The sequence below is a fragment of the Nomascus leucogenys genome, chromosome 7b, assembly GCF_006542625.1.
Source record: "Nomascus leucogenys isolate Asia chromosome 7b, Asia_NLE_v1, whole genome shotgun sequence".
Lineage (NCBI taxonomy): Eukaryota > Metazoa > Chordata > Mammalia > Primates > Hylobatidae > Nomascus > Nomascus leucogenys.
In genome coordinates this window covers 34,232,622-34,254,978 of record NC_044387.1, presented here as the reverse complement: position 1 = coordinate 34,254,978, position 22,357 = coordinate 34,232,622, and the positions used below count along the sequence as shown (strand labels likewise).

At 36.6% G+C, this 22,357-nt stretch overlaps 1 protein-coding gene across 1 annotated transcript in view; it reads right to left on the bottom strand.

Annotated features, from left to right (window-relative positions):
• BBS7 (Bardet-Biedl syndrome 7) overlaps positions 1–20,097 on the bottom strand; it is a 50,696-nt gene extending 30,599 nt beyond the window's left edge. The window contains exons 1-8 of the mRNA XM_003271344.4: positions 19,877–20,097; positions 17,567–17,632; positions 12,857–12,919; positions 11,148–11,323; positions 8,643–8,829; positions 5,338–5,410; positions 4,553–4,669; positions 2,826–2,956 (exon numbers count right to left, since the gene is read on the bottom strand). Of these exons, the coding sequence (XP_003271392.1) occupies positions 2,826–2,956; positions 4,553–4,669; positions 5,338–5,410; positions 8,643–8,829; positions 11,148–11,323; positions 12,857–12,919; positions 17,567–17,632; positions 19,877–19,912 (849 nt within the window). The 5' untranslated portion in view covers positions 19,913–20,097. The remainder of the gene's footprint in view (positions 1–2,825; positions 2,957–4,552; positions 4,670–5,337; positions 5,411–8,642; positions 8,830–11,147; positions 11,324–12,856; positions 12,920–17,566; positions 17,633–19,876) is intronic.
• Between the last annotated feature and the right edge of the window lie 2,260 nt (positions 20,098–22,357).

Below are 22,357 nucleotides of genomic sequence, written 5' to 3'. Positions count from 1 at the left end.
CTGCAGCCTCGACCTCACAGGTTCAAGTGACCCTCCCATCTTGGCCTTCCAAGTAGCTGGGACTACAGGTGTACACCACCATGCCTAGCTAATTTTTTAAATTTTTTGCAGAGATGGGGTCTCCCTCTGTTGCCCAGGCTGGTGTTGAACTCCGAGGTTCAAGCAAACCTCCCGCCTTGGCCTCCCAAAGTGCTGGGATTACAGGCGTGAGCCACTGTGCCAGGCCAGAAACTGTGTTTTTAACAAACACTCTAGGTAAGTGGCTTTCAAGCTATTTGGAAAGCAAGCAATAAATTTTATATTACAATCTGGTATACATTCACACATAAACATATACAGCAATGTGTCTAACTTAAAAGATTTGTGTCATACTCTGATATGTTCTAATCTATTCTATTTTGTTTTTTAAAAACTGCACTGGCAACACACTAATTGGTTTTGACTAGCAGTTTGAAAAACTCTGGTAGGTAATTCTTAGCAGGCAAGGCTGAGAATCTTTGTTTTAAAGGAGGGAGTGGAAGGAAGGGACACTAGCATTAAACCGGACAATCAACAAAATTCTAGTTCTCTTCACCTACCCTATGGGGGCAAACCTCTGAGCTATCCTGCAAATTAGGCTATGATAGTTGTTCCTGAGGCTAATTACCTGAGAAATTCAAGTAACAAAGGTTTGATTATAATAAGTCACATAAAGTTAGATTTACAGGTGGGGTCAAATATCTGCATTTTTAACAAGTGTCCAGTTGATGTGTATAATAAAAGTCTTCAAAAAATTGTTTTTTATTGATCTGACAAATTGATTAGATCTTCCTTTAATTTACTGAACACAAAACACTGGAAATCACCTGACTTGTAGAAGAATGTTTTACTCAACCAATAGAAACACGCACATTCTCACTTTCTGAGTGGTTTATCAGGGAACTATTAATTACAACTTTAAAGAGTATATTTAATGCAATATACTTGGAAAACATTACAAAAATTTTTAAAAAACTGTTCATTTCCTTTTTTTAACTGTTCATTTCTATACACTTTTTTGCTAATAGAACATTTTAATGAAATTCATTTATCTTATGTACTTATATAAAAAAATCAGGGCTACTCTGCATACTGCCTATGGGGTAGCCCTGTTCTGCAAGGAACAGGAAAAAAAAAAAGAAAGGAAAAAAGGAAGGAAGGAGGGAAGGAGGGAAGGGAGGGAGGGAGGGGAAAGGAAAAGAAAGGGAAGAAAGGGAGAAAGAAAGAAAGAAAGAAAGAAAGAAAGAAAGAAAGAAAGAAAGAGAAAGAGAAAGAGAAAGAGAAAGAAAAGGAAAGAAAGAAAGAGAAAGAAAGAAAAGAGAAGAAAAGAAAAGAAAAAAGAAAAGATCCTATAACCATAAAATCAGAGATCCTGGGCAATAGAGTATGGATAAGTTTTATGTAAGAAAACATGGAACTAAACTTACAAAAAAAAGACCTTGGTCCTTCCTCAAAATATTGGCAAATGAATATACAAGTTTAAGTTAAAATGCAATGTTTAAAGTATACGTATTTTCTCTTTTTATGATTCACCCCTTAACTATCTTTTTTGATTAATCAACCATCTACCAGTCCAGACTGTGTCAGACAGTACGTCTTCTCCTGATTAGAAAAGCAACATAGAAAGTGACGATGTGAATCCAAGATGAGGCAGAGTATTCCCAACCTAAGCATAACCTGAAAGCAGGACCTCTGTCATTAGACAGAAGAAATAGGAGGAAGATAGGATTTCTTAGTGTCAGACCTGGCAGAACAGGTAAATGCTATGACATTTCTGGGGTTTGGAATAAAAGTCACAGAGGAGACTTGGGGTCTGAATAGGAAAGTTCTCAAAGGGCTGATGAGAAAAAGCAGGAGATCAGCAACAATGGATTATTATTTCTAAACCTAAACTGTTACCTGCATCATTAGCAGGATGACTTTTTATACCAAAACAAGATGAACAAATTTGAAACCAATCTATAAAATAACCTCAACTGTGTAACATTTTTATCCCTATATTTTCTAAATGATATACTTTATCTGTGCTTCAAACCACTTGTATTTTCTGAACTGCAGTTAAAGTTAGGATTGGGAGGTACCACTAGTAGAGAAATTAGACAAAAAAAAAAAAAAAAAAAAGAGTTGACACTGAGTTGTGAACTCTTTTTTTTCTTTAAGTTTAATAGCCTCAGTGTGTCCTATATGAGGCAGGATAGGGAAGCCCTGGATTGGTGAACACTAGGTCATGAAAATTAAAGATTCAATTGATGCCAGAATGCCTCTCTATGTAACTTTATAGCTTGGCATAAATGAGCTTAATTACATTTAAAATTTGTGAACTAAAATTACTTTTATCTAGTATTTCTTCTTATACAGGCAGCCCTTGAATGGGTAGGAGTGAAACTGCTACTTTTTTCTTTTTGCTTAAGGTTATTTCTGATACTGTCCTAACAATATGAAGTTTATTCCTAAAATCTTATTATTTTAAAACAACAGACTCACTTATATTAACCAAACATATAAATATTACTCCCATAAAGTGTCATTATACGTTATAAACTAAGGCAAAATATTTAATACTTTAGAGACTTATAATAATATTTTAAAGTATAATGAAAAAGTAATTTATTATCCTGCTTAAAGGCAAGAGTCTATTATTCAAACACAAGAGAAGTCTAGAGAAGATTCTGATAACATCAAAATAGCAATATTTTAAACCAAACACAAGATTTTAATATATTTTCACTTAATAAAATTCAAACCATCTGTCATCTCTATAATAATTTGACAAATAATAAGCATATAGTCTTTTTTAATGAACTTACCTGATCAAATCGTAGAACAGGTTCATTTGCATTATCAAAACTATACACTTCCACCATTCCGTCATCTCTCCCAACAAGTAAATCTTTAACCCCATCACCCACAATGTCAAAGCTGTCAATACACAAAATACCTTTAAAAAGAGATATGTGATAAGTTATGGTCAAGTATATGCCAAGTAAGAATGAAAAAAACACACATACCGACTCAGAATGGTGAGCAAAAAAACTCTGAGCAAAATCAAGTGCTCTTCTCTTGTCCATCCACATTCATCTATTTCCAGGTCTTTAAATACAATCTGTGTGAGAACGGCCCCTACATTTATATCTCCCTCCAGCTCTGGCCAAAGCTCCAGACTTATATATTCAATTTGGTATCTTCTCACAGACATCTGCATCTTAAACTTTCCATACCCCAAACAAAACTCTTTATTCCCCTCTTTACCATACCCCCTCAATACTGCTCCTCCCTCTGTCTTCCTCCATCTCCATAAATTATTCTACCTAGCTGCTCAGACAAAAATTCTGGGCTACATCTCTGATTTCTTTCTTTTTCTCACCACCCCTCATATCAAAACCACTAGCAAATTCCATCTTCTCTACCTCCACAATATATACTGAAATTGTCTATGTTTCCAGCTACTGATAGCCTGGACTAAGCTAGCCTAGACTAGAATAAATTATAATAACTCTTCTAACTGGTCTCCATGCTTCCAATTTTGACCTGCTTCCCCCCGCCCCCTCCAATCCATTCTCCAAACAGTGTCCTTTGTTTTGTTTAGGTTTAGTAAAGTAAATGTCACACTCCCACAGACAATTCTCTAATGACTTCCTACAGCACCTAGATTAAAATTCAAACTGTTTTCCAAGGCTTACACAATTTGGCTCTACTCTACCTCTCTGACTCCATCTCCTGCCATGTTAACGCATTTAGCCAAACTGACTGATCTTCCTACTGTTCCTCAAATGAATCACATCTACCTCCACCTCAAATCTTTCGCACTTACTTTTTCTTCTTCCTGAAACATTTTTTTCCCCAAATCTTCATATTGCTAACTCTTTTTCTTATCAATCAGATCTCAGTTCAAATTTCACCTCTTCTAAGAGGCTATCTTTGCCTACCTGGTCTAAAAGTGACCCTCCTCCTTCTACCATCACTCCCTAATACACAGCCCTGTTTTATTTTCTTCAGGTGACTAGGTAAAGCTGTCTTATGTATTTATTTGTTTTTACTCTGTCTCTCCTAATAAGTATTTGTTGAAGGAATAAATGAATATATGAACATCCTGAACATATACATAGGCATCTCACTATCTACCAAATCAGTTATAAATTCTCCTTAGAAAGGTATAAATTCCTTAGAAAACAGGAATATTCTCTGACCCACTGCACTTCTTCTTTGCCTCATAACAGACTTCCAGATTCCAATTAATTCTGTACCTCAGACAACTAAATTACCTCAGACAATTAAAATCCAATTGGATTTTAGCATAAAATGATATTAGCCTATAAAAACGTATCAATACCAAATTACTATAAGCATTTCTTACTTTTAAAAAATTATGCCAATAGTATAATAGACCTGACAAATAAACAAATAGTAGATAAATCAAGGTGTGAATTGCTAAGTCTGCTATGTAGTATAAATAGATAAAATAGAATAAATTATATAATTTAAGATACTTAATAATCATTGACACCTCAGAATCTGGACTACATGAAAAGCATACCTCCTCTCTTTTTCTCATTTTGAATTTCCCACTTGTGTACTGGTTTGGATGTAGTAATCTGAAAAAGCGCAAGTTTTCCGTCTGATGTCCCAAACAAAAGGTCTTCTCCAGAGTCACCTAGTTATAATTAAAGTCAACATATTATATTTATCTTATAATTAGTAACCTCTTTAAAATTAAAATATTGTTATGTAAAAATCTCATTTTAAAAAATACTACAAAAAGATATAAAACTTAATTTTTGAGAATTGTTATATATTCACACAATTTTATAGCTATAAGAGATAAGACGTTTCCCCATTACGTAATTTTAAGATGAAGAAACTAGGTTGGGTGCTGTGGCTCATGCCTGCAATCCCAGCACTTTGGGAGGCTGAGGTGAGAGGATCCCTTGAGACCAGGAGTTCCAGACTAACCTGGGCAACATGGCAAAACCCTGTCTCTATAAAAAATACCAAAAAGCTAGTCGGGCATGGTGGTGTGCGCCTGTAGTACTAGGGAGGCTGAGGTGAGAGGATCCCTTGAGCCTGGGAGGTAGAGGCTGTGGTGAGCTGAGATTGTACCACCGCACTCCAGCCTGGCAGACAGAGTGGGACCCTGCCCCCCAGCCCCCCAAAAAAGAAAAAAACAGAGAATTAAAAGTTCAATAACTCGTGCTGTTAGTTACTGGCAAGTTACCAGAAAGACAACTGTCTCAATTCTAGTTTATGTCCTTCCTACAATTTCCCATTTTCACTTAATATTAAAATACATAGTTGATTTGTGAAAAATAAAATCCTCATTACCGCCATTTCCATTGTGTAGTGCTAAGACAGTAGGGGGTCCAGGAACTTCAATTTCATACATCACATCAGATCCCTGAAGGAGAAGTATTTAAAAACTGAAACAGAATACAAACTGAAAATAATAGAGGCATTCATGAATAACATCAATATTCAAATACAGTACTCTTAGTAACACCTAGAATAAAATTGCTTTAAGAATTAGGTTATGATACAACTTGCATTTGTTAGCAATTTTGCATATATCAACTGATTTGAAAACAAATGTAAAGACCAAGGAGAAAACATTTAAAATATTCTCTACCTTTAATACATTTTAAATACATTGTTTGCCTGAAAACTTGACACTGGCAGATTTTCCTATCAAGTCTCTAGGAACAAATTATTCCCTCTGTCCTCTCTAGGTTAACTGGAAGGCTTTAACTTGGAATACATCCAGATATTTTAACAGACACAAAGTTACTTCCTAAGGAAAATTTTGGCCTTGCCTTTGGGTATTCCCAAAATCTGCTCCAGTCAGAGGCTGAATGGCCTGCTACTTAGATAAAAAAACAAGTTAGGTCCTTAGATATTTCTCAGTTTTTCAATTTTGCTACTTGTAATGCTTCTCATTTTGGGCACAGTATTTGTGATGCTGTCAAAGAATGAGTTAGAAGTACTTATACTCACATGGAAAAAATATCCATGATCTATAATTCAATGAAAACAAAATTTGTAAATGGGCCGGGTGTGGTGGCTTATGCCTGTAATCCCAGCACTTCAGGAGACTAAGACGGGTGGATCATCAGGTCAGGAGTTCGAGACCAGCCTGACCAACATGGTGAAACCCTGTCTCTACTAAAAATACAAAATTAGCCAGGTGTGGTGGTGCACGCCTGTAATCCCAGCTACTCAGGAGGCTAAGGGAGGAGAATCGCTTGAACCCGGGAAGCAGAGGTGGCAGTGAGCCGAGATTGCACTACTACTCCAGGCTGGGCGACAGAGCAAGACTCCGTCTCAAAAAAAAAAAAGAAAACACAATTTGCAAAATTATAGTTAATATGGTATGACATTTTTGTTTTAATTTTTTTTTTTTTTTTTTTTTGAGATGGAATCTCGCTCTGTTGTCCAGGCTGAAATGCAATGTTGTGATCTCAGCTCGCTGCAACCTCCACCTTCCGGGTTTAAGTGATTCTCCTGTCTCAGCTGCCGGAGTAGCTGGATTACAGGTACAGGCCACGATGCCTGGCTAAGTTTTGTATTTTTAGTAGAGACAAAGTTTTTGCCATGTTGGCCAGGCTGGTCTTGAACTCCTGACCTCAGGTGATCCATCGGCCTCAGCCTCCCACAGTGCTGGGATTACAGGCGTGAGCCACCACACCAGGCCTAAAAAAAGTTTAATGTTTATTTAGAAAACATAAGAAAGCCATATGCTTTAACTTTTTTGTTTTTTTGAGCCAGGATCTGACTCTGTCATCCAGGCTGGAGTGCAGTGCAGTGGTGTGATCATAGCTTACTGCAGCCTCGACCTTCTGGGCTCAAATGATGTTTGCACCTCAGCTTTCTGAGTAGCTGGGACTACTGGCATGCACCACCATGCCCAGCTAAATTTTTTTTTAAGAGACAGGGGTCTCGCTACGTTGCCCAGGCTGGTCTTGAATTCCTGGAGTCAAGAGATCCTCCAACCTTGGCCTCCCAAAGTGCTGGCATAATAGGCCTGAGCCGCTGTGCTCAGCCTGCTTTATCTTTTATTTAAAATATCATATTAAAATTTACAGATATCTACACATAACTATATAAACACAAAAGAATATACACAAAACTGTTAAAAAGAGGCAACCTCTGGAGTAATGGATTATTCACAGAGATAGATGGGGAGTGAGAAAAAAGTATGCAGTGCAGAGGGAAAGACTTCAACTTTATTTTCTACAGATCTTTAGTAATTATTTTAAAAATAATAAGCATATGGATCTCTTGTCAAAGCAAAATCCTAGAATTCAGTCAATTTCTAATTGAATGCTAAACAGCTCCTGTTAAAAGCCTTGTTCAAAACAATTCATATTTAAAAGCATAGGCTATGGGGGAAATTAATCATTCATAACTCTAAAATGAACCTTTTTTCTTTTTTCCTTTCTTTTTTCTTTTTTTGTTTTTGAGATGGAGTCTCCCTCTGTTGCCCAGGCTGGAGTGCAGTGGTGCAATTTCAGCTCACTGCAACCTCTGCCTCCTGGGTTCGAGTGATTCTCATGCTTCAGCCTCCTGAGTAACTGGGATTACAGGGGTGTGCTACTGCACCCGGCTAATTTTGTATTTTTAGTAGAGACGGGGTTTCACCATGTTGGCCAGGCTGGTCTCAAACTCCTGGCCTCAAATGATCTTCCCATCTCAGCCTCCCAAAGTGCTGGAATTACAGGTGTGAGCCACCATGCCTGGCCTAAAATGAACCTTTAATATTACTTTGTCCCTGGGGGGTAAAAACCTCATAGACTCACTGGATCTTTCCTTCTACAAAAGGGCTGATGCCAAGAAGTGGCCATCTGACTATGGAATTCCAAAGACTGAGATAGCCTGTGGTGGCATGGACTTCACAGCTCAACTTCTTCATCAACTGCACCAACTATTATCAGCCTGTTTCTGATCCAGTTCATCTACCTGTTACATGCCATTTACATTTAAACATTATTTTAAGCATCCTATAGAGTGTGTGTGTGTGTGTGTGTGCATGTATTTTATTGAAAGTCACTCTCAAGAAGATATAGTGGTAACTATTATTACTCATAACAATGACCTGAAGCAGTTGTTTTAGCCAATCGTGGTTTTTACCAGAAATACAAGGACATCAAAATGAATTTTCCCTCTATCACTCATTTACTTATCCAACAAATATTTACTGAGTGCTTATTCCATATACTTCCATAAACACTGGATAAACTCAAGTTATATAACATCCTCCCCCCAACCCAATTTCTTCCTTTAATTTGATTTTTTGGGGAAGAGAAAGGTGATGGAAGAAGAAAACAAAACAAAAAGGCAGGTAAAGGTTCTCTGTAGTCAAAGTACTCCATTCTGATAATAGCTCAGAAATTGTGTATGGTGAAGCAAAAAATATCCTTTTTCTTCCAAATATGCTTCTCTAAAAACTTACAAAAGAACACATTTGACTCAAGTTAAAAAAATTAATATGTCAAATTATTTAAAAATTGTTTCCACATATTTATAAAAGCACTTAAAACAGTAACCACTACAGTTATTTATCTCAAGTACTTAATGTTCATCGATATTCTTTCACATAAATTATAAAAAATTAGAAAAATACAAATAACAGCAACCTGTAAAACTCTGAGCACTCTGTCCTGGCAGGCCAGTACAGGTGTGATACGAGATAATCTTTCCACTGGAAGGCAGATGACATCATTGATTTTATCCCCAGAAAGGTAATAATGTTGGTCTTTGCAGTCACAATAATGGTTATAGATGTAACTTGCACTGAGAAAGAGGTCTGAGCCAGATATGTGCCTGAGAACATTAAAATAGTAATTTTTAAAAATAAGCACAGGTACTGAATTTTTTTCAGAGATAAAAACAGAAAAATGTATACAGTTTACTAACATTTTATTACAGACTTAGAGAACACAGTTTTTAAAACTTTCTCCTAGTTAATTCCTAGTCTTTTTGGTATAACACTGTTTTTGATTTTGAAAGCTGAAAATGAGGATGTTAAGGACTCGGGCTTCTCCGTAAAAACTGAGCTCAGAAAAATGGAAAACAAAGACAAGATAATGACAATTTAACTGTCTATATCCAAAGACAATTAATACATCAAAAAATGACTTCTTTGTGTACTACGTGCCAAGCACTATCTTAAGTGATTTTTATGTATTAGATCAATTAATCATCATAACTCTATAAAATAGGGACCATTATTATTCCTTTTTACAGGTGAAAAATAAATGTTAAATAACTTGCCTAATGGCACCTAATTAAGTAGTAGATTAGACTGCAACTCAGTTTTTTGCTCGAGTTAGCTTTCTTACCACCACACTAAATTGCCTGAAAAAGTCTATTTTAAGTGACTCTACCTCAAACTAAATGATAAACAGCAGAAAAAAAAATGTTTCATTAGAACTTTATCTTGAAAAAAGAAATGAAAACAAGTTTATTTCAAATTACACTTAACAAAATTTAGTCAATAGTCATAACTATCTTCTAATTCTTTGAATTGAGTTTTCACTTGGGTGAGCTAAAATGTCTTGACAAAAATTATATTTAAGTGTGATATATTTTTTACTTCTAGGTTGTTATTACCATATTTATCATAAAGAGGGTAATTTTATTTGAATGTTTCATGTATTCCTCTACCTCCAAGTTCTATTTAAAATTTTTTATATTAAAATTATTCTCTGAAGAGCTTATCCAATAATAATCCTCCCTGATTTTCTCTTCTTCAGTTATTACGTGGCCTCACTTTGTGGCTCTGCATATGATTGAATAGTCCTCTTACTATTTTTATAAATTTCATGAAATTCTCTATGTTTTTCAAAATTTCAAATTCCATTTTGAAACCAATCTGTATTATATTTGCATTATATTGGCCAAAGTACTATTTAGCAATCACTGTTGTTGACATGAGTGGGGATACATGGCAACATTAAGCAGGAAAGGATATGTGGCGACTAATGTTAAGTGGTCAGTGTCCTTACTGAATATCTTCAAGTTATAACTTTTGTTTTCCTATAAAACCTTACAAATGTGGGGATTCAGACAATCAATTTTCAAAAATTGAGTAAAGAACTTTTCTATCCCATCTTTGCCACTCCAGTAAAAACATTTAAGAAACCACTTAAAGAGACCATTACTGAGAAACTATCTTTCTCACACTACTATCCATATAACTGTCCAAATGTAGAGTTATGCTATTAACACATTACTTTCAGTATTTCACAATTATCATCAGCCATGTCTATATACAAGTGTATTTCAAAAGTGTTACTATTCTTGTTAAACCATTTGAAATTACATATTTCCACTTATCATTGTTTAATTGTTATCTAATTTCACAAAGCCAACGTTTTACGTCCTAAACATCAGGAGATGTGCTGTGCATTATACAAAACTTTGGGCTGAATCAGTTGTTTCTAGCCTAAGAGTCTGGCTGATTATATAACTTGGCTGCACTAGATTCAAAGGAAGAACTTAAAAAATAAAAATAAAACCTACTCCTGGTTATTTTGATTTGGCAGGTATGGGGTGGGACAAGGAATTGTTTAAGTGGCCCAAGGGATTCTTCTAAGTAGCAAATTTAAGAAATAGTGAATTAGATTAATTTTAAAGCCCTTTTCAGCTCCCTGTGATTCAAAAACTAAAATCTGAATTGCAAAATCTCACATAGCAGGAAGCCATTTAGGGAGCTATATTTCACTTAGAGTCTTACCTGATATACCTGAAATTATACCCTATTGGTAATCACTAACTTTGACAGCCAGCCTTTTAACATAATGATGCTACCTGAAAACCAGAACTATCAAAAATAGCCAAGGAACATAAAGCTAAATATCTAGATTTATTTTCAATTTTTTCCATACCTTGATCATGAATCAAACTGAACCAAGTAGTCAAAAATGATTGTATAAATACTACAAAGTTCTTTAAAAAAATTTCCACAACCAATTTAATATTGATTGTAGGTCAAATTTAGTTCTGACTAATAAAATACCTTTAGTTAATTTTATTTTCCAGAAAGCCTATTAAGATATGATACTTAATCAGTTGCCTTACATCTATCCAAAATATTACAAATAAGTATGTAAAAATACAAAAGAGAACAATAGACATACATAGCTTTAATGCTTTCAGTGAGGTTTGTTTCAAAAGAGAAGAACTGTTTCCCTCTTTTTGTGAAGCCTCTAATCTCAGATGCTGCAGCAATAAAAATTTTCTCCTGAGGTGTGTTGAGAACCCCTCCCAGTTCCAGCCTTGCAATCTTTGGCCCCGGTAAAGTCTTGAACACTGCCTGAGAAAAATCATTCAGGAAAAAAGTACACAAATTACTTTATTGTGAGCATTTTTTCCTTTACAATAGAAAATGTCATGATGTTAAATTTGCAAAATATTATAGTTCCACTATATAGAAATAATTTTAGATAATAATCAATATACTTTAGTAGGTCTTCAGGTTTTTTGCTATACTTAACTTTTAAATATATATTCCCACACATATTTGAATGATGTCATTGAAATCTAAATCCTTGTAATTCAAAGTACAGTTCACTAAGCAGCAATGTTAGCATCACTAAATTTATTTAAAATGTAGATCAACTGAATGATAATCTGTATTTTAACAAGATTCCCCAACTGGTTCCTATGCATATTGAAGTTTTAAAGGCATTGGCTTAACAATACTCCTACAAACAGGGAAGTCCATTTGGCAAATTCTTTATTGAGGTCTAATGAACATGTTTTTACACTTCAATCATCTTTCAAAACTAATCTTTCCTGGCTTCTTTACAATTTTTATAAATTTTAATAGTAAAGGACTATAGAATTTACTGAAAATGTGAATGTATGACTTAATACCTATAATCATATATCTATTTAACTGAAAACAATACTCATTTCATTAATTTTTTCATGGTTATTTTCCATTTTATTATTTGCACCAGCTTCTTCTCCTCCACTTCCTCCCTGTGACTTTATATACAGAGAATAAGGTATCTGGAAGAATATGAATAATGGAAACACTGAGTTTCTGGTAGTTCTTATTCTCTTCATCTTTTTGGAAATTCCATATAATATATAATGAATACCAGAATTCACATCTCAGACTCATCATTCTAAGTTTGTAATTATGATCTGTAAATATGATAATGTAATAGTAATAACTTCCTTGATTAGGTTAAATTAAGTGGCAAAGGTGGTGGGTTAGTTGCTTCCATGATTACATTATGCTACATAAGATTTTTTCTTAGCAGACTAGAGAAATTTCCTGCTGGCTTTGATGAATTAGATTACCATGTTGTGAGAAGGACTGTGAGAGAAACACAGAGCAAGAAATTGTAGAGACCTCAAGGAATTGAGAGCAGCCCCTGGTTTACAGATGTTAATAAAGTGGGGACCTCAGTCCTATAATAGCAAGGAATTGAATTCTGCAAACAACCACATGAGCTTGGAATAAGACCCCACACTCTAGAAAGGAACACAGCTGAGCTGACACCTAAATTGCAGCTGTGTGAAACCTTGAGCACAAATTCCTGTGCTACAGAAACTGTTAGATAATCAATGTGTGTTGTGTTAAGGCCCTAAATTTGAGGTAATGTATTACACAGCATAGAAAAGTAACCCACGACCACAGGATGCCAAAGGTGCCTTACAACTAGCTAGCAAATGACTTTTGTGCTACCCGCAGACTCATACCTCACATAATTACTTACCTCAGAACCCATTTTCCATTACCCGTATTTTAGGAAATTTTTAACCTAGTATTATTCAATAAATAGTGCATTCTCTTTTAGAAAACCATTTTTCCTCTTCACAAAGCTATACTTACTGCTGCTTCTCCTTTCTTCATGCCAAAGCACGTAACTACCCCATCATGATCTCCAATAACCACCTGTAATAGATGGAAGAGAATCTAAAATTACTAGTATTAATATTATGACCTAATAATTATATACAGGGAAAGCAAGATTCTTAATTTATAAATATTGACTTAATAGAGATCAGAAAATCTGGGAAAGACACCCCCACAAAAAATAATCCTCAAAAGAACAAGAGCCAAAAGAGAAGGATATGGAGAGTCATTAGAAAAGTAACTGGCCATAGATTTTGTTCCTATAATGTTAATAGGACAACACAATATGTTTTGTTTTGCTTTTTTTCAACTTTTATTGTAGGTTCTGGGAGTCCACATGCAGGTTGTTACGAAGGTATACTGCCAGACAACAGAATTATGGACAGAAATGCCTATAAAGTAATTTTTTTTCCATAACTGGAGCATAAGAACAGTTTAACTTTTAAAACAGATTATCAAATAAAGTTGTGACTGACATATTTAATAATTTTAAACACCTTTTTTAAAAGAAAAATTTTAATGTATGAAAATGTACGCAAAATATTATAATGAATTATCATGTGCCCATCACCTAGTTTCAACAATTAACAACACGTAGACAATGAATTATTTTGAAATAAATATAGAGGAACATTTTAACACTTCTTGCTCAAAAGTAGATATCAAACAACCTTGGACTAGTTCCAGTCCGTGGCCTGCTGGGTACCAGGCCACACAGCAGGATGTGAGCAGTGGGAAAGTGATCATTTACAGATTGAGCTCCGCCTCCCGTCAGATCAGCAGCGTCATTAGATTCTTATGAGAATCTAACTAATGCCTGATGATCTGAGGTAGAACACAGTTTCATCCCAAAACAATCCCAGCCCCATTGGTGGAAAAACTGTCTTCCACGAAACTGATTCCTGGTGCTAAAAAACTTTGGGAGCTCTGGTTTAAGAAACTACTACTTATCAAGTTTAGGCATAGTATCAAACAGAAAGAGTCACAATCATCTGAAAAAGCTATTTAAATATCCCTCCTTATTTCCAACTATGTATCTGTGTAAGCTGGATTTTCTTCAAATATTTCAACCAAAACTACATAGCACAACAGATTGAATGGCAGTAAACAAACATGAAAATCTATGTGTGTATGCTTATGCCAGACATTAAACAAGCTGCAAAAAGTATAACATAATGACACTATACTCACTAAATTCTTTTTTGTTTTTAAAAAGTTGTTTTTCATAAAGACATGTTATGTAAACATGTAATGAGTTAATTTTTTTAAAATAAAATAGTTAAAGCATTTCTTAGTTTTCATTTTAATATAGTAAGTATTGATACACACAACTTACATAAACAAATGTTCTTTGGGATCCTCAATCATTTAATTGTGTAAAGGGGTGCTGAGACCAAAAATTTTGAGAAGTGCTAATCTAGTCGACTTAATACAATAAATGACAATCAGAAGTCTGTTGGTTTATCTTTTTTATTTTACTCATTTATTTTTTAATTGACAACAATTGTACATATCCGTGGGGTACATAGCAATGTTTCAATACATATAACATATACTGATCACACTGGGATAATTAGCATATCCATCATCTAAAATACTGATCATTTCTCTGTGTTGGAATCAGTCAAAATCTTTTTAGCTATTTGAAACTATATATTGTTAACTATAGTCATCCTATAGTGGTATAGACTACTTGAGCTTATTCTTCCTATATAGCTATAATTTTATATCCTTTAATAAATATCTCCCTATCCCTCCCTTCCCTCTACCCTTTGCAGCCTCTAGTATTCTCTGTCCTACTTTTTACTTTAACGTGACCACCTTTTTTTAGCTTCCACATATTAATGAGAACATGTGGTGTTCAACTTTCTGTTCCTGGCTTATTTCACTTAACATAATGTCCTCCAGTTCCATCCATGTTACTGCAAATGATAGGATCTCATTCTTCTCTCGCTCTTTTTTTTTTTTGAGACAGAGTTTTGCCCTCGTCAGCCAGGCTGGAGTGCAATGGCGCCATCTCAGCTCACTGCAACCTCTGCCTCCCGGGTTCAGGCAATTCTCCAGTGTCAGCCCCCCAAGTAGCTGGAATTATAGATGCCTGCCATCATGCCTGGCTAATTTTTGTATTTTTAGTACAGATGGGGTTTCACCATGTTGGCCAGGCTGGTCTCCAACTGCTGACATCAGGTGATCTGCCCGCCTCAGTCTCCCAAAGTGCTGGGATTACAGGCGTTGGGTCACCGTGCCTGGCCAGGATTTCATTATTTTTTATTGCTGAATAGTATTCCATTGTGTATATATACCACATTTTTTTATACATTCATCTGTTGTTAAACACCCAGGTTGATTCCATATCTTGGCTATTGTGAACAGTGCTGCAATAAAACATGTGGGTGCAGTTGTCTCTTTGATATAATGATTTCCCTTCCTTTGGGTAAATTCCCAGTAGTGGGGTTGCCAGATCATATGGTAGCCCTATGTGTAGTTTCTGAAAAAATCCTACATACTGTTCACTATAGTGGATGTACTATCCCACCAATGGCACAGAAGAGTTTCCTTTCTCCACATTCTTGCCAGTATTTGTTGTTTTTTGGGTTTTTGTTTTCTTGTCTTTTTGATAACAGCCATTCTAACTGGGGTAAGATGATACTTCATTGTGGTTTGATTTGCCATTTTCCTGATGATTAACGATGTTAAGTATTTTTTCATGTTTTTTTTGGTCATTTGTATGTATTCTTTTGAGAAATGTTTAGATCATTTGCCCACTTTTTAATCAGATTGCTTGTTTGTTTGCTATTGGTATGTTTGAGTTCCTTGTATATTCTGGATATTAATTCCTTGTTGGATGAGTAGTTTACAAATATTTTAAATCCCATTCTATAGGTTGTCTTTTCACTCTTGTTTCCTTTCCTGTGTAGAAGCTTTTTGGTTTGATATGATCCCATTTGTTTATTTTTGCTTTTGTTGTTTGTGTTTTTGAGGTCTTATTCATTAAATATTTTCCCAGACCAATGTCCTAAAGCATTAACATTTGGCTCTTTTTTTGTTTTTTGTTTTGTTTTGTTTTGTTTTCTTGAGATGGAGTCTTGCTCTCCCGAGTAGCTGGAATTACAGCTGCCTGCCACAACAAGCTAATTTTTTTGTTATTTCTAGTAGAGATGGAGTTTCACCATGTTGGCCAGGCTGGTCTCGAACTCCTGACCTCAAGGATCCATTTGCCTTGGTCTCCCAAATTGCAGGGATTACAGGCATGAACCACCACACCTGGCCACATTTAGATCTTTGATCCATTTTGTGTTCATTTTTATATGGGGTGAGAGGTGAGAGTCTTGGTTTCATCCTTCTGCATATGAATATCCAGTTTTCCCAGCACCATTTATTGAAGAGGCTGTCCTTTCCCCAGGGGCTATTCTTGGCTCTTTTGTCAAAAATCAGTTGGTTGTAGATATGTGGATTAATTTCTGAGTTCTCTATTCTGTTTTATGTTCTCTGTGTCTCTGTGTTTTTATGCCAGTATTATGCTGTTTTGGTTACTACAGCTTTGTAGTATATTTTGAGATCTGGTAGTGTAATGCCCCAGCTTTGTTCCTTTTACTTAGGATTGTTTTGGCCATTTGGGGTCTTTGTGGTTCCAGACAAATTTTAAGATTTTTTTTCTCTTTCTGTGAAGAATGACATTGCTATTTCGATAGAGATTGCATTGAATCTATAGATTGCTTTGGGTGGTATTGTCATTTTTACAATATTAATTCTTCCAATCCATGAACATGGGATGTTTTTCCATTTGTTTGTATTCTCTTTAATTTCTTTCATCAGTGTTTTATAGTTTTGCTTATAGAGGTCTTTCATTTCCTTGGTTAATTTATTCCTAAGTATCTTATCTTTTATCTATTATAATTGGGATTGTGTTCTTGATTTCTTTTTCAGCTAGTTTGTTGTGTATAGAAACACTACTAATTTCTGTATATTAATTTTGTATCCTGCAACTTTACTGAATTCATTTGTCAGTTCTAAGAGTTTTTTGGTAGAGTCTTCAGGTTTTTTTATATATAGGATCGTGTCATCGGCAAACAGAGATAATTTGACTCTCCTTTCCAATCTGGATGCACTTTATTTCTTTTCTTGTATAATTGCTCTGGCTAGGACTTTTAGTACTATGTGTAATTGTTGATTCATCTTGCCAAAATGTTTATATATCAGGATAAAGTATTTTTTGCAGCTATTAAAATATTTGGCTAGTCTACTAAGAAACTATAATTGTTTTGTGGAAATCATAGGACCAATATTTCTTTAAACATAATCAATATTGTTAGTTAAGTACAAGGTTTAACATCAAAATATTTAATGACTTTAAAACATGAGAAAATTTAAAGAGAACATTTTCTTGGTATCTTATTCTGCTTTATATTTCTTTTTTCATATACACATCTGATACACAGAAAAATGGAGTATGGTTTTTAAGTTTGCCTACACTATTTACTAATGGTATATAATAATTTTAATGTCCAAGAAAATTATTGTCTATAAATGTCCCTTGGTATTCCAATTTCTGTTCAAATTTTAAAAATTCATTTCTATTTTAACATTAGCATTTTTAAGAGAATAACCTAATAATAAAGAAGGAAATAGGAGCCTCTCCTCTGTCACTGCTAGGGAATAGTGGAGAAATCAGAATCTATACAGTACCTTTTGTGTAGCTCTGTGTCTTGAGGCAGGAATTAGCTTCATAGTCTTCTGAGATGTTACTCCCACCTAAAGAAAAACACCGGCTGCCTAGTGAATTTAATTTGAAGTTATTACAGAGATTAAAAGGATCAGCAGATTTAGGTTATAGTGAACCTTTTTGTTAAACTGAAATTAGTGATATAACTATTATCAGTAATTAACTTATTTTCTAATGAGATATGTCGTATTAGTCAGAATACATATAGGAAACAACCAAAATAGTAAAATTTATCCTATAAAGTTGTCAAGCCAAAAATAGTTGTGTAAGATGACTGGCAAGATGCTTTATTAAAAAATATCTCTAGAAGCCTTCTTTTCCAACTGCATACAGTTGTTCAGCAAAGTGATTCAAGAACTTTGGAAATAGATTATAGTTATTAAAAATGCAACAGAAGACCACATGCAGTGGCTCATGCCTGTAATCTCAGTACTTTGGGAGGCTGAGGTGGGAGGATCACTTGAGCCCAGGTGTTCAACACCATCTAGGCAACACAGGGAGACTCTGTGTCTACAAAAAATAAAAAATTAGCTAGGCATGGTGGTGCATGCCTGTAGGCCCAACTACTTGGAAGGCTGAGGCAGGAGGATAACTTGAGTCCAGGAATTTGAGGCTGTGGTGAGTCATGATCATGCCACTGTACTCCAGACTGGCTGCATGACAGAACAAGACCCTGTCTCAAAAAAAAAAAAAAAAAAAAGCAACATAGAAGATTTCTGCTAAAATACCAAATATGATGATGGCCATAACATCCAATCTAACAGGTGAAGATTATTTTACAAAAAAAATACAGATGATGAAAGCAGCAGGGAACTGTCACTGCTGGTGTATAGTTAGGAGAAGACGATGGGACCAATGGGAGAGAAATTGGTGAAAACAACACATCATGATAAAACGTTCATATAGTATAAATGACTTTATTCTGCATTCCAGAAAATTGTATTAAAGTCATCTGCTTAGACTTGCATTTCTGAAACATCACTCTAGCAAGTGATGTGAAGGATGGCTTGGAGGGAGATGAAGCTGGAGTTCAGGAGCCCAATTTGGAGGTTATTTCAATTATTCAAGCAAGAGAAGATGAGAACCCAAATGAGGGTAATAGAGATGGAAGATATGGGACAGATTCAAGAGATATTTGGGAGTTAAAAGCAGCAAGATGTGGTGACCAGTTGGATATGGAAGTACATGGCATAAACCCCTGGAAAAATGACTGGGCAAACATTTGTACCATTAGCTAAAATGAGATGGTCTAAAAATGATGAGGAATTGGGGTAGAGAGAATTTTAGGTCTGAAAGAAATTCTGAAAGGCAGTGTGGTGTAACAAAAAGACACCAATTTTGGAGTCCGAGACTTTGACTCAAATAGCAACTCCCTAATTTTTAGCTATGAAGCAAATTACTTGCCTTCTCTAACCCCTTAGATCCTCATTTTATAATATTGTCTACTTTGCAAATTCTTATGAGGATTAAATATGTTGGTAGGTATGCTAAATTCTTAGAATAAGCTAGATGCACATTAAACTGTTGTCATTGCTTTTTTTCCCCCTTTCGAGACAGTCTCGCTCTGTCGTCCCAGTTGCAGTGCAGTGGCATGATGTCAGCTCACTGCAGCCCCCGCCTCCCGAGTTCAAGCGATTCTCCTGCCTTAACCTCCCGAGTACCTGGGATTACAGGCGCCCGTCACCACGCCGGGCTAATTTTTGTATTTTTTGTAGAGACGAGGTTTCACCATGTAGGCCAGGCTGGTCTCCAACTGCTGACCTTAGGTGATCCGCCCGCCTCGGCCTCCCAAAGTGCTGGGATAACAGGCGTGAGCCACTGCCCCTGGCCCGGTTTTCATTGTTTTTACTATGGTCTGCCTGGTGCGGTCCAGCTCACAGTAAGAAACAAGGGCTTGGTGCTCTGGAGAAGGGTCCGGGTAGAGATGCAGATTGAGGATTAGAGGCCCTCAGGCAGCCACGGCTAGGGAGGAAGAGAAGGGCCCTGGGGGGAATCCGGGATCAGACCGTGTCAGCATTTTCGGAGCATCCTCAGGACCCGGGAGGAGCCAGTACCGTGGGGGCTTGCGCCGCTTTTCCCCGGTCCCCTCGGACCGTCACAGACGAGAGGGAGCTGCCCAAAGGCAGGGTGCTGAGAGGTCGGCACCCAGCCCGGCTCCTTCGCCTCCGCACCAGCTCCTGGCGACCCAGACTTTCGTCAGTGGAAGGAAGGAATCCTCCCCGGGAGCTGGGCTTGTTTTCCAGCACGGCGCCCGCCCCATCCCTTGGGTTTACCTGTAGATAATCCATTCGGTTTAAAATCAGATCCATGATGACTACGGGGAGGGGCTAAGCAGCGCCGGACAAGAACAGGAGGGACAGAGGCTTAGGGCCCGCAGGCCTCCGACCCAGTCAGAAGGCCGCCCGCGCCCCCTCAAAAGCCAGCCCCAGCTACCGCGCCCAGGTCCTGGGCTGCACAGGCGGGGCGACAGGGCAGTGGCGTCCTGCGTGACGTCAGTACGCTGCTGCGAGGGGCTCCTGGACGAAGATGAAGGCCCGCCCCTTTCCCGAAGCACCGCCCACTGACAGCGTGTTCCAATCAGAGGCGGAGAGGAACCAAGGAGGCGAGGTCCAGGAGATCCAGATAGGGCGGTTTCCACAGAGACCCCAGACGCAGTCTTGGCTCCACCCTCACCGCGGCCCAGGGCTAATACTGGACTTCTTTCCTTATCGCTGTAGAAAAAACTAGAAACTAGTTAAGCCTGCTAGATTCTGGCCGATTTCACTCTGACATTGGAAAGGGTCCCACAAAGAATTAGATTCCACCGTTATAGGTGCTAGCTTACAGCAGCGGTTCTCAGACTTTTGGCCTTAGGACTTCTTTACAAAACTCTTAAAAACAGTTGAGGACCACAAAGACCATTTGCTTTTTGTGGTTTTTCTCTCATTTTTAATTTTTTTTTATTTCAATAGTTTTGGGTGTACAGGCGGGTTTTGGTTACGTGGATGAGCTCTTGAGTGGCGAATTCTGAGATTTTAGTGTACCCGTCACCCACCAGTGTACACTGGACCCAATATGTAGTATTTTATCCCTCATCCCGCTCCCAATCTCCTCTCTACCTGGAGTTCCCAGAATCCATTACATTACTCTGTATGTCTTTGCATCCTCATAACTGAACATGCAGTATTTGGTTTTCTATTCCTAAGTTACTTCACTTAGAATAATGGCCTCCAGCCCCATCCAAGTTGCTGCCAAAAGATATTATTTCATTCCTTTTTATGGCTGAGTAGTATTCAATGGTGTATATATACTACATTTTCTTTATCCACTCGTTAGTCAATGGGCACTTAGGTTGGTCCCATATCTTTGCTTTTGCGAATTATGCTGCTATAAACATGTGTGTATATGTGTCTTTTTCCTTTGGGTAGATACCCAGTAGTGGGATTGCTGGATTGAATGGTAGCTCCACCTTTATTTATTTATTTAAGGAAACTTTATACTGTTTTCCATAGTGGTGGTATTAATTTACATCCCCCAAGCAGTGCAAAAGTGTTCCCTTTTCACCATATCGACCCCAACATCTGTGTTCTAAATTTTTTTTTTTTTTTTTTTTTGAGACAGAGTCTTGCTCTTGTCCCCCAGGCTGGAGTGCAATGGCACTATCTCAGCTCACTGCAACCTCCGGCTCCCGGGTTCAAGTGATTCTCCTGCCTCAGCCTCCCGAGTAGCTGGGATTACAGGTGCCCACCACCACGCCTGGCTAATTTTTGTATTTTTAGTAGAAACAGGGTTTTGCCATGTTGGCCAGGCTGGTCTCGAACTCCTGACCTCGTGATCCACCCGCCTTATGGCCATTATTGCAGGAGTAAGATGGTATCTCACTGTGGTTTTAATTTCCATTTCCCTGGTGATTTAGTGATGTTGAGCGTCTTTTCATGTTTGTTGGCTATTTGTATATCTTCTTTTGAAAAATGTCCTTTGCCCACTTTTTGATGTGATTGTTTTTTTCTAGCTGTTTTGAGTTCCTTGTAGATTCTAGATACAAGTCCTTTATCAGATGCACAGTTTGAAAATATTTTCTTTTGCTCTATGGGCTGTTTACTGATTATTTATTTCTTTTGCTGTGCAGAAGCTTTTTAATTAGGCCCCATTTATTTATTTTTGTTTTTGTTGCATTTGGCTAATGTCCAAAAGAGTTTTTCCAATGTTATCTTCCAAAATTTTTGTGGTTTCAGGTCTTAGATTTAAGTCTTTGATTCATCTTGAGTTGATTTTTGTATAAGATGAGAGATGGGAACCCAGTTTCATTCTTCTACCTGTGGCTAAACTAGTTTTCCCAGCACCATTTATTGAATAGGGTGCCCTTTTCCCACTTTATGTTTTTGTATGCTTTGTTGAAGATCAGTTGACTGTAAGTACTTGGCTTTATTTCTGGGTTCTCTATTCTGTTCCACTGGCCTATGTGTCTTTTTTTGTTTATGGGGGTTTTTTTTGTTTTTTTTTTTGTTTTTTTTTTTTACCAGTACCATACTGTTTTGGTAACTAGCCTTGCAGTATAATTTGAAGTCTGGTAACGTGATGCCTCCAGATTTATTCTTTTTGCTTATTATTGCTTTGGCTATTCAGGCTCTCTTTTGGTTCCATATGAATTTTAGAATTTTTTTTTTAGTTCTGTGAAAAATAGTAATGATATTTTGATGGGAATTGCACTGAATCCGTAGATTGCTTTGGAAAGTATAAAGACCATTTGTTTATTGAGTTACCTATTGATTTTT